General features: G+C 38.0%; 1 protein-coding gene across 5 annotated transcripts in view; it reads left to right on the top strand.

Annotated features, from left to right (window-relative positions):
* The window catches only part of TASOR2 (transcription activation suppressor family member 2), a 77,593-nt gene that overhangs the window by 15,689 nt on the left and 46,423 nt on the right, over nt 1–15,481 (top strand). For 4 of the 5 annotated variants that reach the window (XM_059183721.1, XM_059183720.1, XM_059183718.1 and 1 more), the window contains exons 2-5: nt 8,964–9,097; nt 13,041–13,186; nt 13,472–13,567; nt 14,598–14,670. In XM_059183721.1, the coding sequence (XP_059039704.1) occupies nt 8,964–9,097; nt 13,041–13,186; nt 13,472–13,567; nt 14,598–14,670 (449 nt within the window). The remainder of the gene's footprint in view (nt 1–8,963; nt 9,098–13,040; nt 13,187–13,471; nt 13,568–14,597; nt 14,671–15,481) is intronic. The other variant, XM_059183719.1, reaches the window with a different exon arrangement.

The following is a 15,481-nucleotide window of genomic DNA, read 5'->3' on the forward strand; positions in this document are numbered from 1 at the left end:
AGAGGTCTTTTGTCTTATATAGTGGGAGGAAACCATTATTAAAGTCCCAGAACTGGAAGAGGTGAGCGTCTGGTTGAATGGGTCTTCTGTCTGGTGTCCTGAGGAAGAAAACAGGAGAACAAAACCAAATCGAATCACCAGACCAAACCTTCAGTTCCAGAAGGAAGAAGACCAGATTAGTTCTTCATCATTGTACTTCTAGGGAAAAAAAAATGGGAAGGAGGGGAGGTGCCGTGCCCAAACTACACTTTGAACAAGGGCAGGAATAAAAGAAACCCTGTAAACTTGAAATTAGATGTAAGTACTGTTGGGAAGCCCCAACAGTTCTGTGAGAAAGGTGGAGTTGTGCAGAGGGGGCATAGCTCAGAAATGACCAGCAGCTGTTTAGTCCAGAAACAGTCCCGTCTTAAGAGAGAATTGCTAAGTACCAGGCTAAGCCTGAACATTAAGGAAAGCAGAGAGAAATTGGAAAGTGCCTGAGTGGCCCAGAGATCTTAGAATGTGCTAGCGAAATACCCCTAGAAGTGAGTATATGACCTTGGAAAGCAAGGGATGTGAGTCTTGTAGTAGTCTTGAAGAGGAAACTGAGCTGGAATTAATAGGCCTTCCTGAACCAGATTATACTTGCAGGTTACAAGAGGATTGGCGACAACAAGTATTATTTTTTCAAAAATCCTTGGATGCAGGAACAGAGAAGGGGGAACTCTTACATTAAGAAACCTCAAAACTTCTCTCATCCCTTCCTACACCCTGAATCTTCTTGTTCAAGTACAAAAAACCTCAGAAAGAATATGTACAGCATCCTTACAGCGATACAGTGGCAATTGCATTTCTTTGTTGGTTTGTTTTTGTTTTTTTTGTAACATAATATTTTTAATATTGAGGTAGAATTCATTGGTTTTTAGTATATTCACAAGGTGTACAGTCATTACCACGATCAGTTGCGCTGTGAAACCCCAGGGCTTTTTTCTCTCCCCCTTGACTTTAAGTTTGGCCATATGACTAGCTTTGGGCAATAATGTCAGGTAGACGTGAATAGTATATTAGTTTCAGGCCTAATAAATCTTAAAAGGACTTGGGTATTCTCCACTTGTTCTCTGTACCTCTGCCATTTCCATGAGAAAAACATGCCTCCCTAGCTTATTGGTTGAAGGAACGTAGGAGATGTAGCAGGGCTGCCCCAGCTGAGCTAAGCCTAATTCAGCCAAGGTTGTAGAAGTGTGAGCAGTAGCAGATGATTGTGGCTATAAGCTACTGAATTTTGAGATGGTTTGTTACTAAGCAGTAGTTAACTGATAGAAATGTATAAGAAAAGGCTAAGGTGGAGGGATGTGCATCACACAGTTTTCTACAGATGACAAGAAAAGCCCCGAATACTGGTACAGTGTAGATCAGGGCTGGGCAAGTGACTGCATTTGCCTGTTTTTAAATAAAGTTTTATTAGAACCTAGTCACTTTTCCATTCATTTACACATTGTCTGTGGCTGCTTTTATGCTTTACCAGCAGAACTAAGTCTTTGTAACAGAGACTGTATGCTCACAGTCCTAAAATATTTACTGTCTGGCCCTTCATGCAGAAGCTTGTGGACCTCTTGAAGTAGATAAAAAGTGACCTAAAATCCCAACATAAACTTAAAAATAAGCTCCACACTTATTTGGTTGGAAGGATAGTAACAAGTGTCAGCAGTGATGTGGAGAAAGTACAACTTTCCATGCACTGCTAATGAGAAGTTAAAATGGTGCAGTCACTTTGGAAAACAGAATAGCAGTTCTCCAAATGGTTAAACATAGATTTATCATGGTTCAGCCGTTCTCTTAGGTATATATTCAGGAGAACTGAAAAAATGTCCACACAAAAACTTGTACATTAACATTCATAGTATTGTACATAATACCCCAAAAGTTGAAACATTCCAAATGTCCATCAGTTGGTGATTGGATAAAAGAAAATGTGGTATATCCGGAAAGTATCATCTTCCTCTAAATGAGCCAGTGAAAATGAAATGTGAGTGAAGTACATGCCACCATATGGATGAACCCCGAAAACACGATGCTGTGTGAGGGAAGCCAGGCACAAAGGACCACGTATTGTGGGATTCCATTTACATAAAATGGTCCAATATAGGCAAATCTATACAGACAGAAAGTAAAATAATGGTTACCTGGGCCTGGGGATAGGAAGCATTGAAGGGTGAGGATAGTGGCTGAGGGGTACACAGCTTCTTTTTGGAGTGACGAGATGATCTAAAATTGATAGTAGTGATGTTTGCACAGGTCTGAATAGACGAAAGCCATTGAATTGTACATTTTAGGTGGGTAAATTGTATGCCGTGAGCTGTATCTCAATAAAGTATTTAAAAATAAAATAAATGAACACAAAAAATGAAGACCACAAAGCAGAATTACAAGAATTTGAGGAAGAGGGGCGCCTGGGTGGCTTTGTGGGTTAAAGCCTCTGCCTTCAGCTCAGGTCATGATCCCAGGGTCCTGGGATCGAGCCCCGCATCGGGCTCTCTGCTCAGCGGGGAGCCTGCTTCCCTTCCTCTCTCTCTGCCTGCCTCTCTGCCCACTTGTGCTGTCAAATAAATAAATAAAATCTTAAAAAAAAAAAAACAAACAGAATTCGAGGAAGAGATAGCCAGACCATAGGAGGATGTGAAATGGGCACTAGCAGAACAGAAAAGAAAAGGAAGAAAAAGATTAAACTGTTTCAGAAACAGAGTAAAATAGGAGGCACATGGGAGACTAGGTCCCATGGCAAATCTAAAGATTAGACTTGAAATGTTGTGCTTATCTTACCATGATTTTTACTGTGTAAAACAGAACCAAAGATAACATGAGAAAAGTGATTAAAAGCAAACAAATTAATCTCTAAAAAGAAAATACTGAGATAGTAATATAGGAGACCGCCAAAAGAGATCCAAAATATACTTGCAAACTTGGAGCCCCCAAAGAAGAAAATCAAAATAGTATAATTAGTCAGATATCTTAAAGTATAATTCAAATATTTCTGTAAAAAGAAATAATTTATTTTTTGAATGTACATTTTGAAAGGATGCACCATGTATTCCAAGGAAAACTGGCCCAGCCCTAAGACATACTCTGGTAAAAATTTGGGGACTGACAAAAGGAAAGAAAATCAGCTTGGTGGCAGAACAGAAACAATGCCAGCAAACAGTAGGCTCAGGGCTTGAACTAACCCTGAGATCAAGACTTGAGCAGAGATCAAGAGTTGGACATGTAACCAGTTGAACCACTCAGGAACCCCGAATTTTTTTTTTTTTTCCGAAGAAGTAATCTTTATTTTTCCCTGCTCTGTGGTTCTTTTTTCTTCTGTTTAATTAACTTCTGATCCTTATCATTTATTTCCTTTCCTTATTCTCTTATTAATTTACTGTTTGTATGTTTTCTGAGTTCTTGAATTGACTTTAATTCACTGATTTTCCAGCGTTTTTCTTTAATATTTACATTTAAAATTAATAGGGTTTTTTTTTGGTAGATTTTTTTTCTTACACTTTACATGTATCTAAATTTAGATGGTACTTTTCATTGTCATTCAGCCATTTTAAATTTCATTATAATTTAACTTGTGAGTCATATATAAGTAGGTTTTTTTTTTTTTAAGATTTTATTTATTTGACAGAAATCACAAGTAGCAGAGGGGCAGGCAGAGAGAGAGGGGGGGGAAGCAGGCTCCCCGCTGAGCAGAGAGCCTGATGTGGGGCTCGATCCCAGGACCCTGAGATCATGACCTGAGCTGAAGGCAGAGGCTTTAACCCACGGAGCCACCCAGGCTCCCCTGGTTTTGTTTTTTTTTTTAACATCGGGCTCTGGAGATTAATTTTTCTATGGTCACATTATAATTTTACTAGATCTTGGTCAGAAATTGTTTTCTATACTGTATCAGTATTTGGTGCCAAACACAGTTTAAGTATATATAGTTCAGTGAATTTTGGTAAATCTGTGTATCCTGTAACCAGCAAACCAATAAAAATAGACTCTCTCACCCCAGAAAGTTCCTCTGTGCCTACTTCACTTCCAGTTTTCTTTTTCCTACCTCAGCAACCACTGGTGGGCTCTTTATCGCTATAGATTAGTTTTGCCAATTCTAGAACTTTAACACACGCGCGCACATATATAAATTGAACATATATGGAATCCTATATTGTGTACTTTTGTAATGTCTGCTTTCTTTTGTCCAAGTTACGTTTTTGAGTTTCATGCATGCCTCAGCAGTTTTCCTTTTTTATTGCTGAGTAGTAGTATGTTACATGAATAGGCCACAGTTTGTTTATCCATCTATTCACCTATCATGAACATGTAGATTTCCAGTTTTACCTTCTGAGAATAATGCTTCCCTGAAGGTTCATGTACAAATCGTTTTACAGACATGTTTCATTTTTCTTGGGTAGATTTCTAAGAGTAGAACTGGTTGGCTGTGAACTAAGTGTATGTTTAACTTTATAAAAAGCCGACAAAACTTTTCCCAGTTGACTATATAGCTTTATATTCCTACCAGGAATCTAGGAGAGTTCTTCATTCTTGCCAACACTTAGTATTTTCTGTCTTTTTAATTTTAGTCATTCTACTGGGCAAGCATCACCTCCCTAATAACTAATAACATTGACTATGTTCCTATGTACTTACTTACCATTAGTTTGTCCTTTGTGGTGTGTTTAAGAGTTCTTTGTATATTCTGGACACAAGTGCTTTGCAGATATTTTTCTTAATGATGCCTTTTGAAGCTCAGAAGGTTTTAATTTTCATAAAGTCCAGTATATGAGTTTTTCTTTAATGGCAACTGTATCCTTTGATTGCAAAGAATCAGGTCATCAATTTCTGCAGATTGGGAATATGGGTTTAGAATCAGGTCATCAATTTCTGCAGATTGGGAATATGGGTTTAGAATCAGGTCATCAGTTTCTGCAGATTGGGAATATGGGTTTAGAATCAGGTCATCAATTTCTGCAGATTGGGAATATGGGTTTAGAATCAGGTCATCAATTTCTGCAGATTGGGAATATGGGGAACATTTATGCTTCAGTGCTGTATCTCAGCATCTCCCAGCAAGGTCACAAAGCTCTCCCAAGTTATTGGAGAGCACAGGTTCAGACCGAAGCTGGATAATATCATGCTCCACAAAGGATGTCTCCAAAAACACTTGATGTTTCTATCTGTTCAGAGATTTTTAGTTCTCTAGAATTCTAGGCTGAATTAATGATTGGTAACTGAAAATTAAGCAATTTGAAATTGAATAAAACGTAACATCCTGGGGTGCCTGGGTGGCTCAGTGGGTTAAAGCCTCTGCCTTAGGCTCAGGTCATGATCTCAGGGTCCTGGGATCGAGCCCCACATCGGGCTCTCTGCTCAGCAGGGAGCCTGCTTCCCCCTCCCTCTCTCTGCCTACTTGTGATCACTGTCTGTCAAATAAATAAATAAAATCTTAAAAAAAAAAAAAAACACAAAATGAAACATCCTGTAAGAAAGGAAATTACCCAGTGTGGCCCAGCTGTGATTAGTGCATACAATTTAGTGAAACATTGAATACTGATATAGCAAAATTAGTGATATGAGTTTATATGGCATTTTATTTAGAAACATGGAGTTACACCAGAAGATATAGCCAAAGTTGAAAGTGGTCAACTAAGAGGGATGGAATAGGGGCTCCCTGGGAGGGTGGGGACAGTGATTGATAAACCTAGTGGTCTTTGGCTTTTTATTTTGTGTCTATGCTTTGTTGAAATTTATTTTAAAAAGTAAGGGGAAGAAAGATCAAGTAGCTTTCTCAAAGTCACAAAACTAGAAAGACTTAGGTTCAAAGTCCTGGCTTGCCAAGTCCTTCTGTTTACAGAGTCTATTCCCTTGACCACTCGTTCTACTACCTTCCTGGAGTCTGAAGAAGCCCTTGTCCTGAACATAACTGTTTCACACACAATTCTGAAATTATGACCTCAGTGTTAAAGATCACTCTTTCAGGGGCGCCTGGGTGGCTCAGTGGGTTAAGCCTCTGCCTTCGGCTCAGGTCATAGTCTCAGGGTCCTGGGATTGAGCCCCACATCGGGCTTTCTGCTCAGCAGGGAGCCTGCTTCCTCCTCTCTCTCTGTCTGCCTGCCTCTCTGCCTACTTGTGATCTCTGTCTGTCAAATAAATAAATAAATCTAAAAAAAAAAAAAAAAGATCACTCTTTAAGACAGACACATGGTCTCCTGTTTTTTTTTTTTTTTTTTTGGTTTTTTGTTTTGTTTTGTTTTCCTGTATTCCCTAGCTCTAGCCCAGAGCCATACATACAACAGGACTACAGTAAAGAAGTGCGGGACACAGGTGAAGAATGATTAATGCAGGGTGGAGAAATCTTAAGTCATCAGAACAGCTAGATTTGGGGGGAGGCTTTAAACGTGAGGACTATTTAGACATGAAGTGGGGGAGGAGTGTGAATATCAGATTTTGTGGAACTAATGAGGGAAATTACATCAGGAGTGCTCTGAGTTGGGCATTTTTCCTTTGTGTGTGAGAGGGAGATAGACTTTATTGAGTAGGTGGGAATCAGAGGCTTTACATATCCTTATATTTTAGGTTTCGAGTTTTCACAGCAGTTATGTAAGCTTTTGTGATTTCTTACCAATAAATACTAGGATAAATGTCTCCAGGCATGGTAGCAGATAAGAGAGGGACTTGATAAATTATCTAGTGCCATGCATAAAGCCTTATACATAAGAGGTCTTAAGGAAGGCAGTCTGGAAAGTCACTGTGTTCGAACTGAAAGGAGTCTTAGAGAATTCCAACTGCATGAGGCCTTGGAGTAAATAATGTAACAAAGTTCATAGTGTGTTTTCATTTGCCAACAAAAGTGGTTTAAACAGGGGCGCCTGGGTGACTCAGTGGGTTAAGCCTCTGCCTTCGGCTCAGGTCATGATCTCAGGGTCCTGGGATCGAGCCCCACATCAGGGGGTCTCTGTTCAGCAGGGAGCCTGCTTCCTCCTCTCCCTCTGCCTGTCTCCCTGCCCACTTGTGATCTTTTTCTCTCTGTCAAATACATAAATAAAATCTAAAAAAAGTATTTCATATCTCAGGAGACTCAGAGGCAGGGCCGCTCGAGGTGCATTTGTTTAGCGGTTCGGGGACTTCATCAGGGATGGATCTTCTGTTTTGTTCCACTCTCAGTATGTCGGCTGGTCAGTCCCCTCTTGGTTAGGAGGAATTCCAGGCAACGGACACACATAAGACAAGGCCAGGGGCACCTCCGTGGCTCACTTGCTTAAGCAGCTGCCTTCAGCTCCGGTCACGATCCCGGAGTCCTGGGATCGAGCCCCGCGTCTGGCTCCCTGCATAGTGGGAAGCCTCTTTCTCCCTCTCACTCTGTCTCCTCCACTTCGTGCGCGCGCTCTCTCTCTCAAATAAATAAAATCTTTAGATTAAAAGAAAGACAAGGCCAAAGGCTAGATGGAGACAGGGAGATTGCATCTTTTCTTCCAGTGCTTTTGTAAGAAAGCTTTCCCAGAGTTCTCTCTGCTGACGTCCTTCCAGATCACATGGGCCAAAAACCATAATAAGCTTCAATTCTCTCTCTCTCAAATACACACACACACACACACACACACACACACCCTTCCCAGGCTTCTCCTAAAGCATGGGATCACCCAGTATCTAAACAAAATTAGGGTTTGGGGGATTAAAAGAAAATGGAGCATGATTATTAGGAAGGCAGTCCACAGTGTCCTCACACTAATGTCTCAGAACAAGGTAGTGGTGGACCTACATGAGACTCCTGGTCTCCTGATTCCCAGTTTAATTTTCCCCTCTTGACATAAATAACCTATTTGTTTAATGAATGAATATTACCAATATTGCTACCTTTTCTCTAGAATTTTGAGTATATCCATATAATTCTGCGTCAAATCCTTTTTGAAAAGAGGTATACTATTATAAAAGTAGACATGCTGATTTTATATGTGAAGCATACTGAATTCTTCAAATAAAGTGCTTGGGGTTCCTTATATGTATAATGTTTCTACCTCTGCTTCTACTGTTTCTGTTGCCTAGAGAACATGTGGCCTGGCCCCTTTTTTGCCTCCTTCATTATTTGAATATCTACTCAGATTTCAAGTATGATGCCTCTGAAACTTCTCGACATTTCCCCGTCTTAATGAAATCCCTATTCTGCGTCCACTGCATCATGTTCTAGATCTCCCCCACCCCCCGGCATTTATAGTACTGGTTTCTGTATAGGTTTGTCTTCCTTTTCTAGTCTGAGCCTCTTTTGTAGAGATGGTTTCTCATTTGTCTTGATGAATCCAGGGTATAGCATGGTACTGTATATGTAATAGGCACCACTAGTAGTTTTTTGTGTTTTTGTTTGTTTGTTTGTTTGTTTTTAAGGATGAATGGGTCGGGGCACTCGTGGCTCAGTCAGTTGAACTTCTGACTCTTGCCTGAAGGTTGGGTTGTTATCTTGGGATTGTAGGATTGAATCGTGCATCAGGCTCCACACTCCACAGGGAGTCTGCTGGAGATTCTCTCCCTCTGCTCCTCCCCCATCTCTTTCTCTAAACTAAATAAATTAAAAAAAAAAAAAAAAAAAGGATGGGTTATATGCTAATTTGGGTTGGGAAGAGATTTTATTTGTGTTCTATTTGATTTTGTTATTTTCAACCAGTAGAACATGAATGTGGTTCTATAATCTCTATTTTTTATTTTGAGGCAATAGTGATTCCAATAAGCATATCTTATTTCTGTGAATCTTCTGTGAAGATTTTCTTTAAATATCAAAGGAAAAGCATTTCGTTTTATGTGTTACTGCTTATAAAATAAATTTAGCCTTAGCTCTGGAGATTTGTCAAAGGAGGTAAACATTATAGAATTGTACCTAATGTAAATCAGATGTTCAGTAGACCTGTGTGTGTGGTAAATACACCGTAAATAGAACTATTCACTTTATGATTTAATTTTTTCTTTTCTCATTTTAGCATTTATGACATTAACAGAGGACAGGACTATGTCGAGAATTCTGGGGGTATACTTGGTGAAAATGAATTAAGACCACCCTCCCAGCTACATTCTCTCTTAGAGAAGACCGAGCCAGGGTTCATATCAGAAAAGAGTGGGTATTAAACTAAATGCTATGAGTTATTACTAATGAATTCAAGTAGAGCAGTACAATTTAAAAAATTTTAATTTAGATCATGTAAAATGAAAGGACATTTAAAAAAAATTTACAATTTCCAGTGACTACAAATTTCACTGATCCAAAATTAATAGGGGATTAAAATTTCAAATTCCATCAGAAAAGGTTCAGGGGAAATTGTCACATTTCCCTATTTGTATTTCTTTGAAATTATGATTCATTTTACTTGATTTTGAGTTGAGATATTTTAAATACTAGAAGTAATACATACTGTATAAGAAAAACCTAAATTATAGTAATATATATAAGGTAAAATGTTTGAGTTCACCTTTATCCACTTCCATTTGAATAACCATTGGTTTAGACACCATTAACAATTTGGTTTCCCATCTTTCTGGATCTTTTTCTGTAAATTTTCAAACACATAATTTTCTATTTTTTTTTTTTTTTAAACCAAAATGACATTATATGATGTGTGTTATTTACTCGGTGGTAGAGTAGATATCTTTATATGTCAAAGTATATAGATTCACTTGGTATTTATGTACTAGTTGTAAGGTGTTTCCTTATTGATGTCAGTTTGGGTTATCCCAAGTGTTTTTGCTCTTATAGATGCCAGTGCATGGAGTAGCCTTGTCCGTTATCTCCTGTGTACTCATGCTAATATTCCTAAGGAATAGATTCCCAGAAATGGAAAGATTATTAGGTACACACATTTAAGTTTTTGTTAGGTCTTCCAAGTTGTGCTGTAAAAAGGTTGTATTTACCTTCAACTGGCAATCCCTCAATGTCTTAAAAATAAAGGCAGTACATTCTGGGATTAGATGGAATGGGCTCTTTAACAACTATAAAGGGACCTACTTAGACTGGGCCAAATATGTAGGCATCGACAGTGTTAATGGAGGTAAGTTGCAATCCGTCTGTAGGAAAAAATAATAAGGGCCTATAATGGCAGATACTGTTGGGTTCTGAGTGTTTCTGTCTTTGATGAGTGCTACTGTATAATGTACAAATAGGAGAAGTGGTCATGAAAGTCCCAGGGAGAGGTAGAAGTGGCTAATTTTTGTTAGAATTATTGGGACACCTAAGTTGTTGGCATTAGTTCATCTCATTATTTTCTTTCAGACCAGATGCTTAGATAATGGAAAACACATACATGTGCCATAGCATCAGAGATCAGTTTATAATTTTCTAATCCCTCTTACTTATTAGAAGTTAAGTAGAGAAACAAGTGCCCCAAAGCAGACATTCCATATCACTGATGGATTTTGAGAAAGGGGAGATTATCTCAGGGCACTTTGAACAGAATCCAGCTTATGTCAAGCTGGACTTAACTTTTAAAGAATGAATCCACAAACAGCGGAGAAATATGCCCAAAGCTAGGTGCTAAAGGAAAGAATATTAACTCAGTTTCTAGAAGTATTGTTATTGAACTTGAATTTTCCCTACTTGTTCTCTCTTGGTCACTTAAGCTCTAAGGGACACTCTTACACTTTACAGACAGGTACTTTTCAAGTTGTTTTAGTATTTCTCTGTAGAATATTCCCCTCCTCATTCTCTTAATATTCTGACAATCTTGAATGTCTAAGTGAAGCACGTGTATTGCTCAGCAAAAATGCAGCCGCCCATTAATTTAGTGCCCATACTCTTCTGTATACTAGTTTGACTCTTAAATGATTGTGTAAGAAGAGATAATATCTTGATAAAATGTTCACCTATCTGCTTAGTTATATAGCAGGAAACTTGTGCTTTCTAGGGTGTAACTGACATCATTCTATTACGAAATCGTGAAAGAGTCCAGATTTACTGTGGATTTCTATCAGTTTTCGCTTTGGACATGCTTTTCCTTCTGCTAACTGTAAAATGGTTACTTGTATAAATAACTTCTGTTTGGAGAAAGCTGACCTAAAGGGGAAGCATTTTTAACTATCAGTAGTTTTAGGAATAAAAATGTGTTAGCACAAAATCATTTCCTATGTTTATTTTAGGCTGTCATCTCTGGTCATTTCTTTATGAGAACAGTATTCCTCATACTGGTCAATAAAATGTTCTCTGACCACATGTATTTGGCAGACACAGTGTTAGATGGGCTGTTTTTGTTTGCTTTTCAGAGTACATTATTTTTCACAGTTTTTCATTTATTACTGTGCATTGGCCATCAAAAATGTGGATGTATGTCATATTTGGTACTTCCAGAAGTTAAAACCTGTGTCTTCGTATTAACATCGTGTGGAATTTAAGAGTTGATAGCCATAGACTGGTCATTTCCAAAGCTCTGACAACTTCTGTCTTTCTCTGTAAGCAACCTATTTCTCAAATATTGAGCCTCAGAGTTTACTTAGATTTTTAAATATTATTTTGACTTTTACAAATATTAAATACAAGGTTTCCCATATTAGGGCTTTTAGAGGACTCCTGACTTGCATTTGGGCCAGTGGTGCAACTTATTTTAAAGATGAAGTCACAAGTGCATAGTCCTCCTACTTTGTTTTAAGCCAATGTAGCTAAAGAAGGTAATGCAGTTAAAAAGGCATCATTTTAATTATCCTGCCTATTGTTTTGCTATTTGAACCTCTTTAGAATATCCGTATTTTTAATAGCATTCATATACTGATTTTGAAGGAAAAAGTGAAACTGAGAAAAAAAAATCTATATGGATCAGATGTAGGAACTTCAGGATATTCTTAAATGTTTCGTCCTCTTTTCTTTCCTTCCTTGCTACTTAAGTCTTTGACTTTTGATACTAGGCAGTTTATTAAAGCATGTTTAAATTACTTGGATAGTTGAAGTGTTAGGACAGTTTCGTCCAAATTAACTTCACTGAAATGTTTGTTTTCATTTCTATGATAGTTTAGTATTTTACTGTTGTTCATAAGTTAATTTTAATTAAAATGCTTTTCTTTCCTTTAGCTTTTGAACTTTAATGTAATTGGCAGAGTTTTGGTAAAAGCAGGAAGCCATGTTAATGTATTTATTTATTTATATTAGATCACCAAAATTTCCAGTGCTTGTATATTATTAGTCCATTCTCTTTATTATTTATAAATAGTTTGTTACCTCACTGTCTTGACCTGGTTAAAGAGCATAGAAAAGACACAAATATAAGGGGGTAGCCAAATCAGATTTAAATATTACAAGAATTCATTAGGCTCAAGTCTCGCTAAAGTAAAAACTTATAAAACAAAAGGCACAAAGCCTCAATCAAGAGAATCATTGGGTCAAGTCAGTAATTCTCAAATAGGGAACATGCCTCTCAGGAGGGTCATGTCAGAATTTCTGGGATAGCACGTGAGTAGGGTTTGAAAACACTTTCTAAAAGTAATAAAGTTTTATTTTTGTGAAATGAAAAGAAGTAATGATTTTATAATATAACCCATACAAGGTAAAGTCTAACAGATGTGTCTAGGCCATGAGGAAGCCCCAAAGACAGAAGAATTTCTAATGTGTTTGAGTGTTGAGTATGCAGTAGTAGGCCCCTTAAAAGAAAACCTAACGGGCTTACTTGGGGGATTTGATATGAAGACAGGAAGGGTAAGTTTATCAAAATGTGGCATTAGTGTAGACGAGGAACATTGTTCTGATTTGCTGACCACTCACCTTGATGCTGCCGTGTTTGATCTGCTTGTCCCCACTGTGGTTACAACACACGCCTTTCAACCAAAAGCCCCAAGGCATCTGGCAGGGTTTATTTTACTCCTGTATTGAAAGTGGTTCACCCTCAGTAACTCACCTCCCGTAGATCATGTTCTTCACGTGAGAGGTCTTTTAAGATAGTACATGTAATGGAGCCCAAACACAATGTGTCTGAGTTTTACAGGAAGGAAATAGATGAAGTATTTAGTGATATTTAGTATGCCGGTTTTAACCCCATCCTTTGGTTATCTTAAACAGTTGCATTATTTTTGTTTGTGTTTTACAGTTTTTGAGACAGTGTCCTTGAGTTCAGACTCTCTCTTCCAGAGGGCAGTTTCAATTCTTCATACTTCTTACTTGGACTCTGCATCTGAGCATGGTTTTCAGTACAGTCAAGTGACTTTGGTGAAAAATGACATTTTCTTAAATGAGGTGAGGTGCTTGGTACACACTGTGTCTGTGTGTTAGTTTTATTTTAGTTCTAAAGAAATAGACCCATCATTTTTGGTATAAAAGCCTAGCTAATTCTTCTCAGCTGTCACTTTCAGATGAGATGAGAAATCCTTGGAAGGTAATTAAGAATATATTCTAGGGAATAGAAGAAAAAAAAGTTTTGGTAGTCCTTCAACAGGAGGAATTCAGATGATGCATTTTTAAAAATTAATTTGCAAGGCAAAATAATGTTTATAGCATTTGATTATTCTCTCTTTTATACAGTACAAAACTTTCTACCAAGAAAAAAAAGCAAGTAATTATACTCAGGAAGAACTTCAAGAGACTTACGGGTTTCTTCTGTTTGAAACTGAAAATCAGGTAAGGGAATTGGGTCACAGAACATTAATTTTGTGATATTAATATGCAAAATTAATGATCTCATTAAACTTAAATATTGGCATTTCACTTCTCTAAGATTTATAAAATTACCAGTTCTCCAGTCTTTTTTGTTGCTGAGTCTGGTGGCAGTGGGAATGATTTTGTGACAGCTAGTCCTGAAAGTGATTGGATTCCTGCGCCTTTTCACAGGCCCTCTGTAGTTTCATTGTAAATACATTTGTCACCTCAGGGTGAGATTTGAATTAATGCGGATTTCCTAAGTATTGGTAATGCCTTTTAATGGAGTAAATGATATTTCTTCATTCTGGATCATTGTTCACGTAGATCCTTTGTTTCTTGTAGAGGTTTTTCAAGTTTCAGTTACATGGTTTTTGGGGATAAGGTGAAAACTTCCAGCAGTTGCCTTACTTGAAATTGGAGCTTCTGTACTGTTGCTTGTACCCAAATTGTGAGAGAAGGAAACTACTGGGTGGACCGTGTCCCCAAAGATGTATGTGGCTTGCTAGGTGCAGTTTTAATAATACCATAATTTATAATTCACTTAAATAATTTAATATTTTGATTGAGTTCATGATTTTTAAAGAGCAAGGGTAGACTTGCTTACAGAATACTTAACGTTAGCATATAACATAAGGATTATATAGTAATACCAGAAGAGTTCATTTATTTAATCATCTACTTACAAATAAAATACATTATGGATTCATACTAAAAAAGGCACTAGTGGATAAGACATTCTCAAATTTAGTGATTCCAAAGCTATAATCGAGATCTTCAAGAGAGGACTTAATCTTGTTTAATTAGGTTTTGCTGATGACGCTTTTGTTAAATGATTAAAATTACGTGAACTATTAACCAAACACAGTTGCCTCACACAAGCTTGCTTTGTGCCATACATAGATACTGTGTACAGATTCTGTATTTATTGGAAAGCTCGTAGATCATAGTGTTATTTCATTGTCTCTCCTAAGACTGACATGATAACCAAAGTACTGTCTTTTATTTAAAGGCAAAGTCAGTATGTCAGCGCGGACTTTGTGTGGGCTGCAGTACTGTTACCACGCTTGGTGACCCAGCCAAAGGTAAGTCTGAGCGGAAAAGAGAATCTCTTCTTTCACGAGGTGAAGTGAGGTTTGGTTCATTTCATAGGATACTTACATTAAAAGCCAGTTTCATTAGTGATAAATCGTAATCTTTAGAATCAGTGCTTTAAGCATAGAAATGAGCTTCAAGTCTAAGACCTAAGATTTTCCAGTAGGAGTACCTGATCAGAACTTTTTCTTAAAGGTTGGTTGGCCTAGAAGAGATACTAAAAGTAGCTTTCGGTACCAAGAGACTAGTGCGGTCATCCCGGGCTAATGAGGACGTCTTCTGAGCTATCATAATGGCAGCAGGAATAGAGAATCGATGGAACTGGCCAGACTTGGCAACTGTGGAATGTGAGGAGTGAGAGAAGGAATAATCAGGTATAAGCCTGTCAGCTCACACTGCGGTGATGTTGTCGGTGGAGAAGAGACACAGAAGGAAAGGAGATCGGCAGGGAAGCTGAGGCGGTAGACGGGAAAGGTGATCTTACGGTTAAGAATGTGGATTAGCACTAAATTTCTTTGAGCTTCAAGTTCCTCATCTGTGAAATAGATAAAACTGTCTTTGAGATCTGCTGGGAGGGTCATGGGAGGCTACGGGAAGCACTGAGCTCCCGGTAAATGGACGCTACTACTTCCATGAATTAAATTTGAGAAATAGTGGATTTTCCTAGGTCTTCTGGGAGATACCCTGCTGATGGTTTAAAAAGAAAAAAAGCTGGAAAAAAGGATCAGAACTGGAGATGGGGGCAAAGCGGCAGGACTAGGTGTTGGTTGAAGCCAAAGGTCCTGTTGTGTGAGACAGTAT

Source organism: Mustela lutreola, chromosome 8, assembly GCF_030435805.1.
Source record: "Mustela lutreola isolate mMusLut2 chromosome 8, mMusLut2.pri, whole genome shotgun sequence".
NCBI classification, from domain to species: Eukaryota; Metazoa; Chordata; class Mammalia; order Carnivora; family Mustelidae; genus Mustela; species Mustela lutreola.